We start from the raw sequence: 20,497 nt of genomic DNA, 5'->3' as shown, positions 1-20,497 counted from the left end.
CCCAAATACCCAAACCCTTATGGACAAGTAGAATCCATTCCAAAAATCCAGGCCTTCAAAAGTCAAAACCCCTCAAAAAGTGAGAGATTGGTGGGGGAGGGGAAAAGAGAGGGGACAAGTGAATCTCAAAATACAAACTCTCAAGGTACTGAACGACTTACAGTCTCAAACTTCTTGATGTAGTTGTACGTCAAGATGTCAACCTCCTGCAGATCCCACTGTGGATCCAATGGCTCCCCAACCAGAGTCTTCCAAAATGTTGGGAGGAGATCAAGAGGCAGTGGGACATCTGCTCGGATAGCAATTCCAAGTAACTGCCCGAAGAAGTGTAGCAGTTGTTCCTCTGTATATGTTATTGGGCCAGGGGTAAGGATATGCTTGCCCTAAAAAAGTGTTTAACCAGACACAAGATAGATGTACAATGTAATTAGTCTGAAAATCCAACACAATCTCAACATTTCTAGCCTTCGTTCAACTAGAGATGATCTGCATGACAATGTTCAGTGTTGTCACTATGTTTAATCGGTGTCTCTATGCTGCAGTAATAAAAAAAATCCCATTAAAGCCAATGCAATGATTTTGTATATGATACAGTCATTTCTTCAATTTTAAATTGCTTTCAGCATTAGAGATTGACTTATAATCACAAGTTCTTCACCCTGATTTTATATAGTTCAAAAATGCTCTCTTTAGAAACAAACTAAGTTTGGAAGGGAAGTTGCTACAATTACATTGTTAGACGTCCCACAGAGTGCATGGATAAAGTACAAAAAGTTCCACATACCCACTATGCTTTATTCAAATTCTAATGACAATACAGCACAAGGAATAAATACTTAGCCTCAAATTATTTTAAATCTATTTTTAAACAGAATGCAATACATCATTTAGAGAAGTTAGTTAATTATTTTGATGGCTCACTGACTTTTCTGTGAGTAATTGAGTCTTATGTACCAGGAAGGATACATGCTTGTTGCATTCATCAATTTCAGCTGGGGCAATGATTGAAATGCTTCAACTGGACAGTGCCATTGGGTTTGTGAGGGGGTATGTGCCCACTCCTGATCACTATCCATTATATCTTGATGAGAAGTAGATTTCAGGTAAGTACAGGAATGAGTATTGATGTCATCCCAAATGGCCAAACAGCTTAAGATTCACTTCCTGAACATATAATTTATAATGATTTTTGGACAAGTACTGCAGGGTACTTAGTTGCCGTAAATCGATACCATGTCATGATTTTTAAAAATTTATGTACATCATCCAATTTACTGGGATGAAGGCTTTCTATTGCACTAGCTTAGAAATTAATCACCGTCAACTGGCATATAGATAGATCCAACAATCCCACCAAATTTATTTTCCCTATAGCGGCTCCCACTTGGTCATCTCTTTCCTGGGAATGGGCTAAAATGACAAATGTTTTTTTAAATTCATTCATAGGATGTGGGCATTGCTGGCTAGGCCAACATTTATTGCCCATCCCTGATTGCCCTTGAGAAGGTGGTGGTGAGCTATCTCCTTGAACTACTGCAGTCCATGTGGTGTAGGTATTCCCAAAGTGCTGTTAGGGAGGGAGTTCTAGGATTTTGACCTAGTGACAGTGAAGGAATGGCGATATATTTCCAAGTCAGGATGGTAAGTGGTTTGGAGAGGAACCTCCAGATGGTGGTGTTCCCATGTGTCTGCTGCCCTTGTCCTTCTAGACGGTAGTGGTCGTAGGTTTGGAAGGTGCTAAGGAGGCTTTGTGAGTTCCTGCAGTGCATCTTGTAGATGGTACACACTGCTGCCACTGTGTGTCAGTGGTGCAGGGAGTGAATGTTTGTGGATGGGGTGCCAATCAAGTGGACTGCTTGTCCTGGGCGGTGTCGAGCTTCCTCAGTGTTGTTGGAGTTGCATTCATCCAGGCAAAAGGACAGTGTTGCATCACACTCCTAACTCGTGCCTTGTAGATGGTGGACAGGTTTTGCGGAGTCAGGGGGTGAGCTACTCGCCACAGGATTCCTAGCCCCTCTGACCTGCTCTAGTAGCCACTGTATTTATATGGTTAGTCCAACTCCGTTTCTGGTCAATGATAACCCCCTGGATGTCGATGGTGGGGGATTCAGTGATGGTAATGCCATTGAATGTCAAGGCGTCATGGTTAGATTCTTTAGTTGCAGATGGTCATTGCCTGGCACTTTTGTGGCGCGAATGTTACTTCCCACTTGTCAGCCTAAGCCTGGATATTGTTCAGGTCTTACTGAAGCAGTCCATGTCCAAATGCAGCATCTGAGTCATGAATGGTGCTGATCATTGTGCAATCATCAGCGAGCATCCCCACTTCTGATCTTATAAGAAATAGGTGCAGGAGTAGGCCATTTGTCCCCTCAAGCCTTCCCGCCATTCAATAAAATGATGGCTGGTCTGCCCCAGGCCTCCTCTATCGTACCAATTCCTCATAGCCCTCAGCTCCCCGATATTTCAAAAATCTATTTACCTCTTCTTAAAATACTCAGTGATCTAGCCTCTGGAAGGAAGGTCATTGATGAAGCAGCTGAAGATGGTTGGGCCTAGGACACTACCCTGAGGAACTCCTGCAGTGATGTCCTGGAACGGAGATGATTCACCTCCAACAACCACAACCATCTTCCAACGTGCTAGGTATGACTCCAAACCGTGGAGAGTTTTCCCCCTGATGCCCACTGACTCCAGTTTTGTGAGGGCTGCTTGATGCCACATTTGGTCAAATACTGCCTTGACGTCAAGGGCAGTCACTCTAACCTCATCTCTGGAGTTCAGCTGTTTTGTCCATATTTGAACCAAGGCTTTAATGAGGTTAGGAGCTGAGTGTCCCTGGCAGAACCCAAACTGAGCGTCAGGGAGCAGGTTATTGCTAAGCAAGTGCCACTTGACAGCACTCTTGATGACACCTTCCATCACTTTATTGATGATCGAGAGTAGACTAATGGGGTTGCAAGTGACCGGGTCGGATTTGCCCTGCATTTTGTGTACAGCACATGCCTGGAAAATTTTCAAAATTGCCAGGTAGATGACAGTGCTGTAGCTGTAGCTCAGCCTTTGCAGTATCCAGTGCCTTCAGTCATTTCTTGCTATCACGTGGAGTGAACTGAATTGGCATAAGACTGGCATCTGTGATGCTGGGGGCCTCCAGGGGAGGCCAAGATGGATCATATAGTTGGCACTTCTGGCCGAAGATCATTACAAATGCTTTAGCCTCATCTTTTGCACTGATGTGCCAGGCTCCTCCATCATTGAGGATGGGGATATTTGTGGAGCCTCCTCCTCCAATGAGCTGTTTAATTGTCTATCACCATTCACGACTGAATGTGGGGGGACTGCAGAGCTTAGATCTGATCTGTTGGTTGTGGAATTTCTTAGCTCTGTCTATCACTTGCTGGACTACTTGTGTGCCAAACAGTATGTTGTAGCTTCACCAGGTTGACATCTCATTTTTAGGTATGCCTGGCACTGCTCCTGGCATGCCTCTCTGCATTCTTCATTGAACCAGGGTTGATCCCCTGGCTTGATGGCAATGGTAGAGTGGGGGGGTATGCTGGGCCATGAGGTCACAGATTGTGGCTGAGTACAATTCTGCTGCTGTTGGTGACCCACAACACCTCATGGTTGCCCAGTCTTGAGGTGCTAGATCTATTCGCAATCTGTCCCCTTTAGCACGGTGATAGTGCCACACAACACAATGGAGGATATCCTCAATGTGAAAACGGGACAATCTCCACAAGGACTCTGCGGTGGTCACTCCCACCGATACAGCCATGCGCAGATGCTTCTGCGGCAGGCAGGTTGGTGAGGATGAGGTTCTCTTAGTTTCCTCACCACCTGCTGCAGATCCAGTCTAGCAGCTATGTTCTTTAGGACGCGGCCAGACTCAGTCAGTGGTGGTGCTACTGAGCCACTCTTGGTGATGGACATTGAAGTGCCCCAAAACAAAAACAGAATTACCTGGAAAAACTCAGCAGGTCTGGCAGCATCGGTGGAGAAGAAAAGAGTTGATGTTTTGGGTCCACATGTGATAGATCACAATAGATCTAGCACCTCAAGACTGGGCACATGTGGACCCGAAACGTCAGCTCTTTTCTTCTCCACCGATGCTGCCAGACCTGCTGAGTTTTTCCAGGTAATTCTGTTTTTGTTTTGGATTTCCAGCATCCGCAGTAGTTTTTTGTTTTTATTGAAGTGCCCCACCCAGAGTACATGCTGTGTCCTTGCCACCCACAGTGCTTCCTCCAAATGGTGTTCAACATGGAGGAGTACTGATTCATCAGATGAGGGGGCACGGTGCGTGTTAATCAGCAGGAGGTTTCCTTGCCCATGTTTGACCTGATGCCATGAGATTTCATGGGGTCTGGAGTGGATGTTGGGGACTCCCTGGGCAACTCCCTTGCGACTTTAAACCACTGTACCATCACCTCTGCTGGAATGGTGATGGCGGTGTCTGGAACATTGTCTCTAAGGTATGATTCTGTGAGTATGACTATGTTAGGCTGTTGCTTGACTCATCTGTGAGACAGCTCTCCCAATTTTGGCATTAGCTCCCAGATGTTAGTAAGGAGGACTTTGCAAAGGCTGAGGCCATTGTCGTTTCCAGTTCCGAGGTCAATGTCGGATGTTCCATCTGGTTCCATTTCTCTTAGGCTTTTTAGCAGTTTGATACAACTGAGTGGCTTGCTGGGCATTTAAGAGACAACCACATTGCTGTGGATCTGGAGTCACATATAGGCCAGGTAAGGACAGTAGATTTCCTTCCCTAAAAGGCATTAAGTGAACCAGAATCCACAATGGCTTCATGGTCATCATTAGACTTTTAATTCCAGATATTTAATGAATTCAAATTTCACCAGCTAGCGTGGTGGGATTTGAACCCACATCCCCAGGGATTACTAGTCGAGTGACAATACCACGCAGCCGTCTCCCCTGATATTTCAATACTAATCGTATTCAGTGGTCAGATTTAAAGTTGTGGAGATCTATCTCACACAGCAAACAGGCAAGTGTTCAACTGCGAAAATCTGGATGTTCTTTGAAAGTTTTGAGACTTTTTTTTTTAAAAGATATAACATCTACAAAATTGTAATTGTTCCAAAACTGCTAACCGTATGATGAAATGTTAACTGATATTTCATAATGTAACTCTGGTGAATCTAAGTTGGAACTCATTGATTTGATGTAAATGCCAGCAATCTATTTCAGCATAGCAAAGGTGAATGCATCAAAATTTTCATTTGATGGGTGAAACAAACTAAAAGCTTAGTGTTGGGAATTGGAATTTAACACAGAAAATCCCAGTAATGCACAATAGCTCAGTCAGCCTCTGAAAGAGGGAGATGATTTAGATGGGGCCCTCCACTGGAATAGCTGTACACTTTCCAAGGATGGGACAGTTGCTGAGTACTTTAAGCAATTTGTTGTTACGGCTGATGTGTGCTTGGAATCTTCATTTCTGGATTCTCAAGGTGAAGAATAATGACAAACTATCTGTGCCACCATCTAGATTGCCTCTGAAGCTAACTCATCTCTCTCTTTCCCTCCCTCGACATAGCACCCTCATTGTCCAAGGGTTGCTAATCGCAGCTCTCCACATATGTCTATGCCATGATATCACAATAAGGCAAAGAGAAGAGGTGGGCCCCAAGAACTATCTCAGCTGGTACAGGGTCTGAATCCATGTCATCATCATTATTAAGCACCATGCTCTAGCCAACTGAGCTAACCAGTCCCCTCTAACCTCTCAAATATCTGACTGATTATCTGCAACAGTAATTACCTTGTTTCTGTTGGCTGCAGAACTCGGGCAAGGTACAAGAAGCGAAAGTGCTGAACTCTGTAACTCTTTACACACTTGCCACAGGAAGTGTCGAAACGATCCACCTAGAATCAAAACGACAGACACTGAAACATTAGAAACAAAGTTTTGAGACAGGGGTAAGCTTTGGCACATGGACACTTGGCCAGCAGAACAAGCATGTGTAATACTTCATCTGAAATACAACACCTTAAAGAATGCTGCACTATACTGTGTTGCACTGAAATTTCAACGGAGACTGAGTTCCTGGAGTGGAATTAATCCCAGAACCTTCGAATTCAGGAGATGAGAAAGCTATCAACTGAACCAAGCTGGCAATAAAGGGGGAAGAAGCCTAGAGTTGTCTCTGCCCCCAGAATACTTTGGAGTTAAGTCTGATCTCAGAGAAGGAAAAAGAAAGCAAAAAATTGAACGAAAAGATCAAAACAACACCGTATCAAACATTGAAGCAAAAGAAAAATGGCAGGAGGGCTCAAAGTCGTGGTGTGCTCCTCGTGGGAAGCCGGGGACATTTCCAGTGCCCGGGACCAGCATGTGTGCAGGAAGTGTGTCCAGCTGCAGCTCCTGGAAGCTCGGTTTTCAGAGTTGGAATGGCGGCTGGGGACACTGTGGAGCGTCCGCGATTCTGAGAGCATCGTGGATAGCATGTTTAGAGAGGTGGTCAAGTGAAGAGACCTGAGGAAGGAAGGGGATGGGTGACCACCAGGCAGTCCAAGAGAAAACAGGCAGGTAGTTCAGGAGTCCCCTGGGGTCCCGCTCGCAAATCGGTATTCCATTTTGGAGGCTGATGAGGGTGCTGGTTCCTCTAGGGAGTGCAGACAGCGCAAAGCTTCTGGCACCACAAGCAGCCTGTCTGTACAGGAAGAGAGGAAGAGCAATAGTAATAGGGGATTCTATAGTCAGGGGAACAGATAGGCGCTACTGTGGCCGTCAACGTGACTCCAGGATGGTGTTGCCTCCCTGGTGCCAGGGTTCGGGATGTCACTGAATGTCTGCAGGGCATCCTGAAGGGGGAGGGTGATAAGGCAGAGGTCATGGTACATGTTGGTACCAATGACATAGGTAGAAAGAGGGATGAGGTCTTGCATCAAGAATTCAGGGAGTTAGGCAATAGACTGAGAAGCAGGACCTCTCGGGTTGTAATCTCTGGATTGCTCCCAGTGCCATGTGCTAGCGAGCATTTTAGTGATAGTGACCACAACATGGTACAATTTAAGCTTGTTATGGACAAAGAAATAGACAAGTTGCAAAAAAATGTTTTGGACTGGTGAGGTGGGGGGGGGGGTAAGTAGACTGGGAACAGCTACTTGCGGGAAAATCTACAGAAGAGCAGTGGGGGGCATTCAAAATGGAAATGGTGGGTGTTCAACATGTTCCCTCTAGGGTGATAGGAAGGAGTAACAAGCCCAGAGAACCATGGATGACCAGAGATATTCAGGTTACGATGAGAAGGAAAAGAGAGGCTTTTAGCAGGTACAAGGGGAGCAAATCAGCAGGGGCATTAGTGGAGTACAGAAAGTGCAGGGTGGAGCTTAAGAAAGCAATTAGGAGAGCAAAGTGGGGATATGAGAAAGCTCTGGCTGGTAAAAGTAGGGAAAATCCCAAGATATTCTATAAGTATATCAATGGGAAGAGGATAACCACGGAAAGTGTAGGGCCCATAAGGGACCAAGGTGGCAAACTATGGGTGGAGCCAGAGGACATCGGTAGAGTGTTGAATGAATACTTCACATCTGTCTTCACCCAAGAGAATGAGGATGAAGGTATCGAACTCAGTGAGAGAGACTGCGAGGTTCTTGAGCAAATTGATATAGGGAGTGACAAGGTGTTGGAAGTGTTGACAGGCTTAAAAGTGGACAAATCTCCAGGTCTGGATGATTTGTGTCCCAGGCTGCTGAGGGAGGCAAGGGAGGAGATCGCAGGGGCTCTGACCCAAATGTTTAATTCCTCTCTGGCCACAGGGGAGGTGCCAGAGGACTGGAGAACAGCTAATGGGGTTCCGCTATTTAAGAAGGGTTGTAAAGATAAGCCACGGAACTACAGACCAGTGAGTCTCATATCAGTGGTAGGGAAACTATTGGAGAAAGTTCTGAAGGAGAGAATCTATCTCCACTTGGAGAGGCAAGTTTTGATCAGGGATAGTCAGCATGGCTTTGTCAGAGGGAGGTCATGCCTAACAAATTTGATTGAATTTTTTGAGGAGGTGACCAGGTGTGTAGATGAGGGGAGTACAGTTGATGTAGTTTATATAATTTCAGCAAAGCCTTTGAACAAGGTCCCACATGGGAGGCTTATAAAGAAGACAAATGCACATGGGATACAGGGTAATTTGATAAGTTGGATTCAAAATTGGCTTAGTTGTAAGAGACAGAGGGTGAAGACAGAAGGCTGCTTTAATGACTGGAAGCCAGTGTCCAGTGGCGTAACACATGGATCTTTGCTGGGTCCCCTATTATTCGTCATTTATATAAATGACATAGATGACTATGTGGGGGGTAGGATTAGTAAGTTTGCGGATGACACAAAGATTGGCCGGGTGGTTAACAGTGAGGTTGAGTGTCTTGGGCTACAGGAAGATATAGATGGGATGGTCAAATGGGCAGATAAGTGGCAGATGGAATTTAACTCTGAAAAGTGAGAGGTGATTCACTTTGGAAGGAGTAATTTGACAAGGAAGTATTCAATGAACGGCATGACACTAGGAAGTTCTGAGGCGTGTGTGTCCATAGATCTCTGAAGGCGGAGGGGCATGTTAGTGGGGTGATGAAAAAGGCATTTGGGACACTTGCCTTTATCAATCGAGGCACAGATTACAAAAGTAGGGAGATCATGCTGGAGTTGTATAGAACCTTGGTGAGGCCACAGCTGGAGTACTGTGTGCAGTTCTGGTTGCCACTTTATAGGAAGGATGTGATCGCACTGGGGGGGGTGCAGAGGAGATTCACCAGGATGTTGCCTGGGATGAAACATTTAAGCTATGAAGAGAGGTTGGATAGACTTGGGTTGTTTTCGTTGGAGCAGAGAAGACTGAGGGGCAACCTGATCGAGGTGTACAAGATTATGAGGGGCATGGGCAGGGTGGATAGGGAGCAGCTATTCCCCTTAGTTGAAGGGGAACACAAGTTCAAGGTGAGGGGCAGGAGGTTTAGTGGGGGGATGTGAGGAAAAACTTTTTTACCCAGAGGGTGGTGACGGTCTGGAATGCACTGCCTGGAAGGGTGGTGGAGGCAGGTTGCCTCACATCTTTTAAAAATGACCTGGATGAGCACTTGGCAGGTCGTATCATTCAAGGCTATGGGCCAAGTGCTGGTAAATGGGATTAGGTAGGTCAGGTGTTTCTCACATGTCGGTGCAGACTCGATGGGCTGAAGGGCCTCTTCTGCACTGTGTGAGTCTGTGAATTACATTTACTTTTTAAATGCGATACCCATAACTTTATTTTTCAGCTGAGATTTAGACACATTAAAGTATATTTACTCAACTATTTTAGCAGCTTGTACAAAATGTTCACTGGGTTATGAAGGCAAGTGTCAGGACTCTCACAGGGAGGTAGCAAGTCAAGTATTGTTAGGCAAGACACTCAGTCACACAGAGCAATATTGGCAATATCCATCTGTGTAGTAAAATTTAAAAAAGCAGATCAATTACACCAGCTGCAATTGTAAGCAGACAAATTTTTTTTATTCGTTCATGGGATGTGGGCATTGCTGGCTGGGCCAGCAATTATTGTCCATTCCTAATTGCCCTTGTTCAGAGAGTATTTAAGAGTCAACCACATTGCTGAGTGTCTGGAGTCACATGTAGGCCAGAGCAAGTAAAGGACATTAGTGAACCAGGTGTGTTTTTACAACAATCAGCAATGGTTTCATGGTCATCTTTGGACTTTTAATTCCATATTTTTATTGAATTCAAATGTCATCATCTGCTGTGGTGAGATTTGAACCTGGGTCCCCAGAGCATTACCCTGGGTCTCTGGAATGCTGGTCTGGCGACAATACCACTAAGCCTCCTCTCTGCACCCTAGGTTGTGGATACATACTTCAATTAACTGTGGTATGTAAGCTCCCTTGATAACCAATTAGTTAAAAGTACCACCTAGTGTATCCCAAAGCAGTAGAAACCAGACGATTTTAGATTTGATTTCTCTTTTGTAGTGGATTAGCTTGATCTGAGCCAGACAAGCAACTGGGTTATTGCAACTGATCTCTAGGAAGGGAAAATGTCAGCCAGGTTTCCCACTGCTGACCATTATTCAGTGACCGTTGCTAAGAGGTATTCATGTCTGGACACAAGGTGATCACAACAACTGACTTGGCTGTGATGCTTGGCAAATAGTTCGCCAACATTTCCTATCGCCGCTCACGTGTAAAATGGCCACTTGAGGAAGGGCTGAAAGCAGTGACTGCTTGTGACTCTGCACTCCAGCGGGAGTCCACACCTTCAGAGGGGAGGAGAGAAATGGTGGGGGGGGGGGGGGGCGCAGTGTGGTGAAGGGGGAGAGAAAGAGGTGAGTGGAGGTTTGGAAAGCAAGGTTTTACACTAATATATATGACAACTGATGCAGTTCTCACTTTCATAACAACCTATATATCTTACTTGTTCCATGTACTTCTTCACCAGTGAAGCGAATATTAAATGCATAAGTTGGGTCCCCACCACTTGCCAACTTGACACAGAGTTGGGAGGAAGGCACTAATGCCAATTGTCGCGCTGCCTGGCAGAAGTAGGTGTTCTCTGATGAACGAATTTCACCTGCAACCAGTTAAAGAAAGGAAAACTGTGACCATGCCAATGATTTGAAATGGCACAGAAACTAGTACATCTCCAATGGCATTGCTGAGACTAAAATAACCAAATAATCTCTATGTTTTAGTTACTATAATTGTCTCAGTTTGCTTCTAGTGTTGTCCATATCTCATGAACACTTTAATGCATTTATGACTCTTAAAACATCTAACTCATGTCTATTCTTAGAAAACAAAAAGTACTAAATAGTAGAAATAAAAGTTAATGAAGTTTATATTTTAGTCGTAAAAGTCTACACATTAGTCTTAGATAACAGAGGTGCCTTGGGTCTGCTGGGATGTGGCAGTTCCAAAAGCTGCATTTACTCATCCAAAATTATTTTCTAAACTGTCACTAAAATGCTGAATAACCTGTGATTGTCTTTAAAAGTTAAAATATTGCTTAAAGTAAACACAAATAAAATTGAAATTTAAAAGTCTTCAAAATAAATATTTCCATAGGAACACAGGAAGCCATTCAGCCCCTCAGGCTTGCTCCGCTATTAGATCATGGCTGATCTGGTTATGATCTCAACTCCACTTTGCCGTCTGCCCCTCATAACCCTCAGCTATCAAAAATCTGTCTAACTCTGCCTTGAATAAATTCAATGACCCAGCCTCTACTGCTTTCTGGGTCAGAGATTTTCACAAACTAATGACACTTTGAGAGAAAAGATTTCTCCTCGTCTCCATCTTAAATGGTAGACCTCTTGTTCTTAAACTGTGTTTCCTAGTTCAAGTCTCTACCACAAGTGGAAACATCCTCCAAGTATCTGCCCTATCAAATCCCCTCTGGATCTTGTGTTTCAATAAGATCACTTGGATCACACAGTTTGCAGAACCAGAGGTCAATACCTCTCATAAACTGAGCCCTCCAATAAACAGCTGCCTTTTAATAAGATAGAACTAAAGGTGAATAAAAACAAAAAATTCAAATATAGAAAATCTGGGAAACAGTTAAGAAAACACCCTAATTTCCTAATTCTGAATTATGCCCAATACAAACCAATACTTCAATCATCAGTAGGATTCAACCTTCTCCCAGATTTGAAACATCCAGGTAGTTACCAGGTTATCCAACCGAAAACTGACATATTTCAACTTTGTGTGAACTTCAAGATATGGAATGGAGAACTATGCACGAACCAAAGCAATACCATGGTTTGTGCACTATTCTTTCCAATTCCCAAATTATATATTTTTTTTGAGGGTAGCTAGCATGTTTTCTCAACTCCAACCTTTCCCTGCTTACCTCCTACTATTTCCAGAGGATCCAGAGTTATCTCAGGTGCAGCATGGTCTGCAGTCCGCTGTACGGTTGCGTTCAAAACCCGGTTCATCACAGCTATTTTAGTATCATAAAACACTAACCCTGAAAAAAAAAGTAATTTATGAACAAGGACACTTCATCAGAATAGTTATGAACATATCTACAGTTTACTTGGAACTCTGGTTCACTAACTTGTGAAAAATTTACAAATAGGAAGATTAATTGGTGATAACAGGGCAAGACTGAATTACAGCACAGACAAGAGAAACAGCTAGAAACGTGACATAATTATCTCCAATTTAGTGCTAAGATGGGAGTCTAATTTGGATAGCACCCAAGTTCAGGTGCAGAGGTTGCAATGCGCTATTATTCCACATCTGACTGAAGCCATGCAGGCAACATGCAAACTTCGTGTTGTCTACTCATTGCCATGATTGTGATGTGCAGCCCAGTGATGCTTAGTGGCAGCATGCCTCAGCAGGGGATTCAAGTTCATGAGGGGCAAGCACCACTTAAAACCTCACTGTACCTCTTAAGCACATTCTGGTTGCAGCAAGGGCTGGAACTCCTGGGTAACACTGGGAGACATTCAGAAAGGACCCAAAATGGTGCATCAAGCAAGATAGCATGCCTGAAGGTTTTTAGATGCCATGTTGGAGTCGCTGGTGCAGGTTGTGGGCTGGAGGAGAGAGGCTCTTTTCCCTCTAGACAACTGCTCAGAAGGCAGAAGGCCATGATGGTCAATTGCAACAGTCCAGTGCCAAGGATGTGGGTATAATTCCATTAGAAATTTAATGACCTTACGAGTGATCAACATCAGAGAATGTATCCTCACTTGCCAAATCCGATCAACTGACGAGCCTCACACACTGCTCCTGGTTTAGATGAAGGGGAAAGTGTTCACTGAAGACCCATGTGGGCAAAGCCTCCTGCTTAGAGCCCTCCGACTCCCTCTGCAAGCAGTTCATCTTCTCTGTAAGCAATTTGTCTTCATTGCTGTGTCTGTTCCCATCTCCCTCTGACGTTGCAGCCCACAGGAAAAGGCAACTATGGTTCCCCATCACTGAGAGAAAATGGTGTATTCAGAGGCATTTCAGAAGCACACAACTCTTGCTGAATGTCCCACCACTCCGAGCTGACATAACTAACTCTTCAGGACTTTTCCAGCAACCCAGTACTTCTACTAACTCTACAACAGCAAGGAGACAGTCAAAAGCAAGTCACCTGCAAGTTGGATGGTGGTGCCTTTATATAGAGCTGTGGATGTTATTGGGGGAGGAAGGATGAGGATTCCTCACCTGCATGCACTAAGAGGACATCAACTAGAGTGACGAGGTCAAAAATGGCAGGCGTCAAATGAACACCGGATGCTGACTGACATAGCATTCTGCCCACTCTGCATACTTCCAGCGGATGCACAGAACGCCTGCGCTATTTCCCTCAATACTATGGTGAACATGGCGCAGCATGCTGTAAGTGGTCAGGAGAGGCTACCCCACTATTTTTAACATCCACTGGTGCTATGAGGCTAAATTTTGCAGCCACTAAAACAAAATCAATTCCATTAGCATCTATTCTCAGCAAGAGGCTTGAAAATGCATAAAGCTGCCAAGAATTAATTGACTTTTGGATGCAGGTGAACTGGGAGATTCTCAAAGGTTGAAGCTGCAATGCGCAGCAACATGTGTGAAATGGGAGGTATGGTCTGATGAGTTCATAATCTCAGTATTGTTCTATGGTGAGGCATCAAGTTTTATTACAGACGGGAACAGATGTAATCAAATAGTGATAATAATATTAGACACAAACTGGATCATTTCTCCTTGGCCCTCAAACCTTTAAAAAAAAACATTTTCCAGTTTGCTCCACCGCTCTCTTGCCAGCGTACCATTCCAGTGCACTGGTAGCCTCCAGGTCCTCAATCAAGTGGCCAGTCTTCTTGTGTAATCCTAACTTGAATATAATGGGAGCGCACAGGTGAGATAAACCACAGGTGAATGCTGTGGGCTGTGTAGAGGGAGAGGAGAAGCCCAGGACAGTTCATCCAAATCCTGTTCTCATCTGGTATTTACACTAGATAGCACTGAGAATAAAGAATCCTGCCCAATGTTGCTCTCTCCAGGAAACACAGGAACAATAGAAGTTGGCCATTCACCCTCTCAAGACCGTTACATGATTCAATTAGATCATGGTTCGTTCTGTACTTCGAATCTATTTACTATTCTTCCATGTCCCTTGATTGTATTACCTAACAAAAATGTGTCGATCTCAGTCAGTAAGATTTCAATTCACCCAGCATCCACAGCCTTTTGGGGGAATGAGTTCCATATTTCCACTAGCCTGTGTGTGGAAGTGTGTCCTGATTTCACTCCTAAATGGCCTATTTTTAATTTTAAGATTATAGCCTTTTGACCTTGAGTCCCCAACCAGAGGAAACTTTCTAATAGCAAATCCTTTCTTATTTTAAACACCTCAATTAGATCACCCCCACAACATGCTAAACTCATACAAGCTAAATTTATGCAAACTGCCCACTTTAATCCTTGGTATCATTTGGGAGATTCTGTGCTGCCCAAGGTTGATACATCTTTCCTAAGGCTCAGTACTCCATTTGGCACCTGATCAAGGCTCTTGTACAACTGAAGCACCACTTGCTCATTTTTGAACTCCAATCCTTGAGAGATAAAAGCCAGCATTCCATTAGCCTTTATGATTATATTTTGTACCTGTGTATTAGCTTTTAGTGATTGTACACACAGATACCCAAATCCCTTTGTTGCTTTACAGCTCCTAGACCATCACCATTAAGAAAATATTCCGATTTGTCATTGAGTTAGGACATTCAGATGTGACATCTGCAATTTTCCAATCCAAAAAAGCTCAGCTCACAAATCTAGGAAATTCTGGAAAATTATGATTCATGCAACTTCACGTTCCTCACCTATTACTTTTAATACCTAGTGTCTCTAGGAGGCCAAACAAAAATATAAATTTTTAAGAATGATTTTGTAAAATACTTAAGTTAACACAGTTAATGGAACAATGTATAAATACTCCACTTCCTTATCTCCAAGCCACCCAAGAGTATGACTGCACGTTATGATGCAATGTTGTCAGTAGGACTAATTTTGTCTTCCAGCAAGGAGGGGTGTCTGACATCTGACCTTTAGCCTCTCGTAGCAGAGATGCAATGCTGTCCATATACGTGTGCGTCTGTCTGAGCTCCACCAGAGGAAGGAAGAATGTCTCCAAGGTGTTGTTTAAGGACTGAAGTAGAGCAAAACGAAGCCGAAGGCTTTCAATTGGAACATCTAGGAATAGTATATCAAAATTAATAGCACACAATATACAGGGCAAATGGGTGAACACATCTCATATATTTCATGGTTATGAATCCCTTTGTGATTTAAGAATGGAAATTGGTCATTTGTATGTCATCAGAAGGTCCCAAAACAGTTCATATCCAACAAATTGCCTTTTAACTGGAATCACTCTTATGGCTGTAAACTGGGCTGTAAACTGGATTCGAAATTGGCTGTGTGGGAGAAGACAGAGAGTGGTAGTGGATGATTGCTTCTCAGACTGGAGGCCTGTGGCTAGTGGTGTGCCTCAGGGATCTGTGCTGGGACCATTGTTGTTTGTTGTCTATATCAATGATCTGGATGATAATGTGGTAAATTGGATCAGCAAGTTTGCTGATGACACTAAGATTGGAGGCGTTGTGGACAACGAGGAAGGCTTTCAAAGCTTGCAGAGGGATCTGGACCAACTGGAAAAATGGGCCAGAAAATGGCAGATGGAATTTAATGCAGAAAAGTGTGAGGTGTTGCATTTTGGAAGGACAAACCAAGGTAAGACATACATAGTAAATGGTAGGGTACTGAGGAGTGCGGAGGAACAAAGGGATCTGGGAGTTCAGATACATAATTCCCTGAAAGTGGCGTCACAGGTATTCAGGGTTGTAAAGAAAGCTTTTGGCATACTGGCCTTCATAAATCAAAGTATTGAGTATAGGAGTTGGGATGTTATGGTGAGGTTGTATAAGACATTGGTGAGGCCAACTTTGGAGTATTGTGTGCAGTTCTGGTCGCCTAACTACAGGAAGGATATCAGTAAGATTGAAAGAGTGCAGAGATTTACTAGGATGTTGCCGGGTCTTCAGGAGTTGAGTTACAGGGAAAGATTAAACAGGTTAGGACTTTATTCCTTGGAGCGTAGAAGAATGAGGAGAGATTTGATAGAAGTTTACAAAATTATGAGGGGTATAGACAGGGCAAATGCGAGTAGGCTCTTTCCACTTAGATTAGGAGAGATAAACACGAGAGGACATGGCTTTAGGGTGAAAGGGGAAAGGTTTAGGGGAACTTCTTCACTCAGAGTGGTGGGAGTGTGGAATGAGCTGCCATCTGACATGGTAAATGCGGGCTCACTCTTAAGTTTTAAGAATAAATTGGATAGATACATGGATGGGAGAGGTCTGGAGGGTTATGGACTGGGTGCAGGTCAATGGGACTAGTGGAATAATATTTTGGCACAGATTAGAAGGGCCGAATGGCCTGTTTTTCTGTGCTGTAGTGTTCTATGGTCTATGGCAGGAAGTTTGGCAGCTGATTACTGTATTTAAGAAACTCTGAATCAACTCTCGATCCAAAGTGCACATTTTCTGTCCAGGGGTACAACTCACAGACAGGGAGGGGTCAAGGCCATGAAAGGGTTTCATAATGAGGAGAGTGCTAAATCTGATGTAATGGGGCACCCGAAGGGTAGGCCAGCAGGGATAGGGGTGATAGGCGAGTGTGACATGATACAGAATATGGGCAGCAGAGTTCAGATGAGCTTAAGGAGGATGGCAGATGGGGGCCAGAGGTGTGGTGGTATGGAGGTGAAACTAGTTGTGGAGAGGATATAGAGATGGAACATCAGCTCTGGGTAAAATAGGAAGCCAAAGTTGCAAATAGTTTGGTTCAGCCTGAGACACCGGCTGGAGGAGTGAATGGAAAACTTTAAGTAGCAAGGGTATGCAGTGTGTGGTAGGGGCGGGAGATGACGGATTTGGTCTTCCCAATGTTCAAACGGAGGAAATTTAGACGTGTTTGCTTTTCAGACAAGAAGGTCTGACAACTCAAACACTGGAGGGTTGAGAGAGGTGGAAGAGAGATATCCATGTGACAACTAATCCAATGGCTAATTTTTCCAATCCCCAACTCAAAAATATTGAGGCCTGTTATAGAACTTCCAACTGACCATACAAGACCCATATAATCTGAGGAAAGTAAAAAGGACTGGGAAAGAAACCTTCTGTTCCATTCCTTTCAGTAATTCTACCTCAGACAATATTCTTTGGCTGGCGTATGATATCACTTACCACTGCTCTTCAATGATCACCAGAGTGCATGATAGCAGCTCAAGGTAAGTCATCAATTGATTTTTCCTACTTGTTGTCTAGCAAGTGCTTCACTTTCCCCATTTTGAATCTCTGCAATTTCTATTGCCCCCTTTGGGAAAATAACTGAGACTCTGAAATTCCAAACTTGCAACACAAGAGCGGGATGTCAGTGTTTTTTTTAAGCTGTGTTATAGCTGACAAAGGCTCAGTAAAAGGCAATATATGGGTCTTGTGCAATGAAGACCTATGGGATTACTGTTAATGTGTGTAATACTACAAATGTAGCACTGTAACTATAAGATGTTCTGTATAGGGCTTACTCAATAAACAGGCGATCCTTGGGTCAGGCATATCTGCAGGGTCAAGGTAGACTTCATGAGGATGGAGTCGGCCTGGAGTGATGGCAAGATGGCGGCAGAGACGATTGACATACTGTACAAGTGCAACATCCATTTCTAGAGTCCATTTTTTGCAGGATCTTTGGGCGTGTCTGGTGTCAATGCAGGCACACCTGTAGTAGATAAACAAATTGCCAAAAATGCAATTTGGTTGCAGCCAAGCACCATTGAAGTATGATATATTAACAGTTAGCCAGAATGGCATATGCACATAGGATGCATTGTAAAAAATAGTTAAGTGCCAATGACATGTAATAACTTTCAAAATAATTGTGTCTATAATATAGGTACAGTGTCTCAAAACCAGCAACCTCAGGGCCGATTTTGTGCCAGATTTCAGATCTTGTCGATTGAGAAAAAAAATTGGAACCTCAATTCAATAGGGGACAAATGAAATCAAATGAAGAAGTTTCTTTTTAGTCACTTGGTATTACAGAACTTGAGTATTGCTGAAAAAAAAAGACATTTTGTCAAAGCTTTTCGTCTTGCACTCAGGGCAATTTGCAACAATATAATGCAAGGGAAAACAACAAGTTTATACCGTATGAGAAGAAAGTGCTGATTGGTTGGCAAGTGGACTCTGATTGGTCGCCATGGAGAATGCACCGGTTGACAGTGACTGCCAGTTAACTGCCAATCATTGTTTGAAATTTAAACCAGGCAGCTTTACTCTGATTGGTTAAGGCATTGCCCTGAGGAATGAACCAGTGAATGGTTGTCACTTATTTTATTTAGCTGAAACAGGCACAATGTGTGTACACGTTCTTTCTGTCTACGAAGAACAGGGCCCTGTGTATTAATATATGTAGCTTCCAGCATACGCAAATGTGCCACACTGCGAGGCCGACTGACAATTTTTTGGTTGTCAGCATAATTCTTAGCTCAATGAGGATTATTTAGCAAATGTTGTCCAATTGAGGAATCACATCTTATGTTGGATACTGTTTTGAGTTTTGCAACCACAGGCTAGTTGGTTTGTACCTTGCCCGTTGTAAACAACGGAAGGGATATGCTGTTTGATACAATCCACCAGTTTTTGGGACGTACAGTCTACATACCTAGCATTACATGGTCAATGAAATTCATATACCACATTACTTATTTGTGTGATAGGCAGAATGTCGTTTTGGCTTAATGGCAGCATCCTGTTAGTGGCGAATACTACTCACATTGCTACTGCATATTTGTAGCATGAAACAGCTAGCTTTATTCATTGCTCAAATTTTTGAAATACTTTGCCCTTCCAGGATAATCCAAGGTAGACTGGGCACTTTTCAGGGCTGAAAGTTGACGACCTTAGGCCTGTTCATGAGTTTGCATGATATACAGTGCAAAATGATCTGATCAGGGTAGCCATTAACCTGCAGGATGCCTTTGATGCGCCCTATTTCAGCATCAAGTTTGCATGGTGAGCAAATGTTTGGGCCCTATTTACGAGGTTGCCAATAAGTCCAATCTTATAGCACGTAGAACTGTAAGAATCCCAACCTGTATATGACCAGGATTTTAGGCTTGTGGTAGACCGTGGTAGAGAACCCCCTGGCAGATTTCTCAACTGGTACATCAAGGAAAGGGAGTTCATTTGACTGCTCCATTTCAAAGGTGAACTTGAGCGCAGGATGGAACCCATTAAGACATGTAAATAAATTATTACATGCAGCTGCGGATTTAAGTATAGCAAATGTATCATCCACATACTGGAAATATGCAAGAGGTAGGAGATGAGGTGTCATTCCATTGAAGACCTGTTTCTCATGAAGCCCAACAAAAATGTTAGTGAAAGCTGGGCCTAGAGAGGATCCCATGGCAACACCATCTATTTGGGCATACATGGTGTTGTTAAAACTGAACTCAACAGCGCGAGTTGCCGAGTTCATAAGTTCAATGAATACTGATTCACGTAATCGGGCAGGTTGGGATTGCCACGATATAGTGCGACAGCGCAAATATCTATGGCTTCCTTAAGTGGAACATTGCTGAATATATGTATGGCCATCACAAATGTGAAGGAATCCATCACTCTGTACGTGGAAAACTTGCTCAAAACTGGTTTAACAATTCCCCAACCATTTGGCCAATTCATGTTGGTCATAGATAAGATGGGGCGTTAAGGGACATAACTTTTGCGTGTCTTGGGCAGCCCATATATACACAGATGCAGTGAGCCGTGAGGACTCACCCTGCCATATATATCATGTGACAGTTCATCGCTCTTACACAAGTCCAGCAAGCGTTTTTTTGAACTCACGAAGGCTGTCACTTTCAGCCCTGAAAAGTGCCCAGTCTACCTCAGATTACCCTAGTAGGACAAGGTATCTCAAAGATTTGAGCAATAAGTGAAGCTAGCTGTTTCACAGGGCCCTGTTCTTTGCAGACAGAAAGAACACGTACACACACTGTGCCTGTTTCAGCTAAACAAAATGTATGACAGCCATTCGCTGGTTCATTCCTCAGGGCAATGCCTTGACCAGAGACAAAGCATTTCAAAACAATGCTCGACAGTTAACTGTCAATCACCATCAACTTGTGCATTCTCCATGGCAACGCCTCAACCAGTGAACTTTCCAATCAATCAGTACTTTCTTCTCATACAGAATCAATATTTTGTTTTCCCTGACATTGGTATTTTCTTGCGAATTATCCCGATGAGTGCAAGACAAAAAGCTTCAACAAAAAAAGTCACCTTTTTCAGCAAAACCCAAGTTCTGTACTACATAATAGTGAAGGAATAACGTTTGAAAAAAAGGTAAGTAAGGATGACTCGCAGGCTGTGCTGGATTCAGGCCAAGCTGGGTTGGGTGGGGTCAAGAGTCACCCAGACCACCTGCAGCG

General features: G+C 43.6%; 1 protein-coding gene across 1 annotated transcript in view; it reads right to left on the bottom strand.

The window, feature by feature from the left end:
* hectd4 (HECT domain E3 ubiquitin protein ligase 4) overlaps window positions 1-20,497 on the bottom strand; it is a 287,263-nt gene that overhangs the window by 11,412 nt on the left and 255,354 nt on the right. Inside the window, exons 67-72 of the mRNA XM_078554314.1 lie at window positions 17,588-17,778; window positions 15,046-15,192; window positions 11,864-11,983; window positions 10,424-10,579; window positions 5,789-5,892; window positions 162-383 (exon numbers count right to left, since the gene is read on the bottom strand). Coding sequence (XP_078410440.1) covers window positions 162-383; window positions 5,789-5,892; window positions 10,424-10,579; window positions 11,864-11,983; window positions 15,046-15,192; window positions 17,588-17,778 — 940 coding nt within the window. The remainder of the gene's footprint in view (window positions 1-161; window positions 384-5,788; window positions 5,893-10,423; window positions 10,580-11,863; window positions 11,984-15,045; window positions 15,193-17,587; window positions 17,779-20,497) is intronic.

Source organism: Cetorhinus maximus, chromosome 12, assembly GCF_964194155.1.
Source record: "Cetorhinus maximus chromosome 12, sCetMax3.hap1.1, whole genome shotgun sequence".
NCBI classification, from domain to species: domain Eukaryota; kingdom Metazoa; phylum Chordata; class Chondrichthyes; order Lamniformes; family Cetorhinidae; genus Cetorhinus; species Cetorhinus maximus.
Note: the sequence above shows the minus strand (reverse complement) of the source record. Positions and strands in the feature narration are given on the sequence as shown.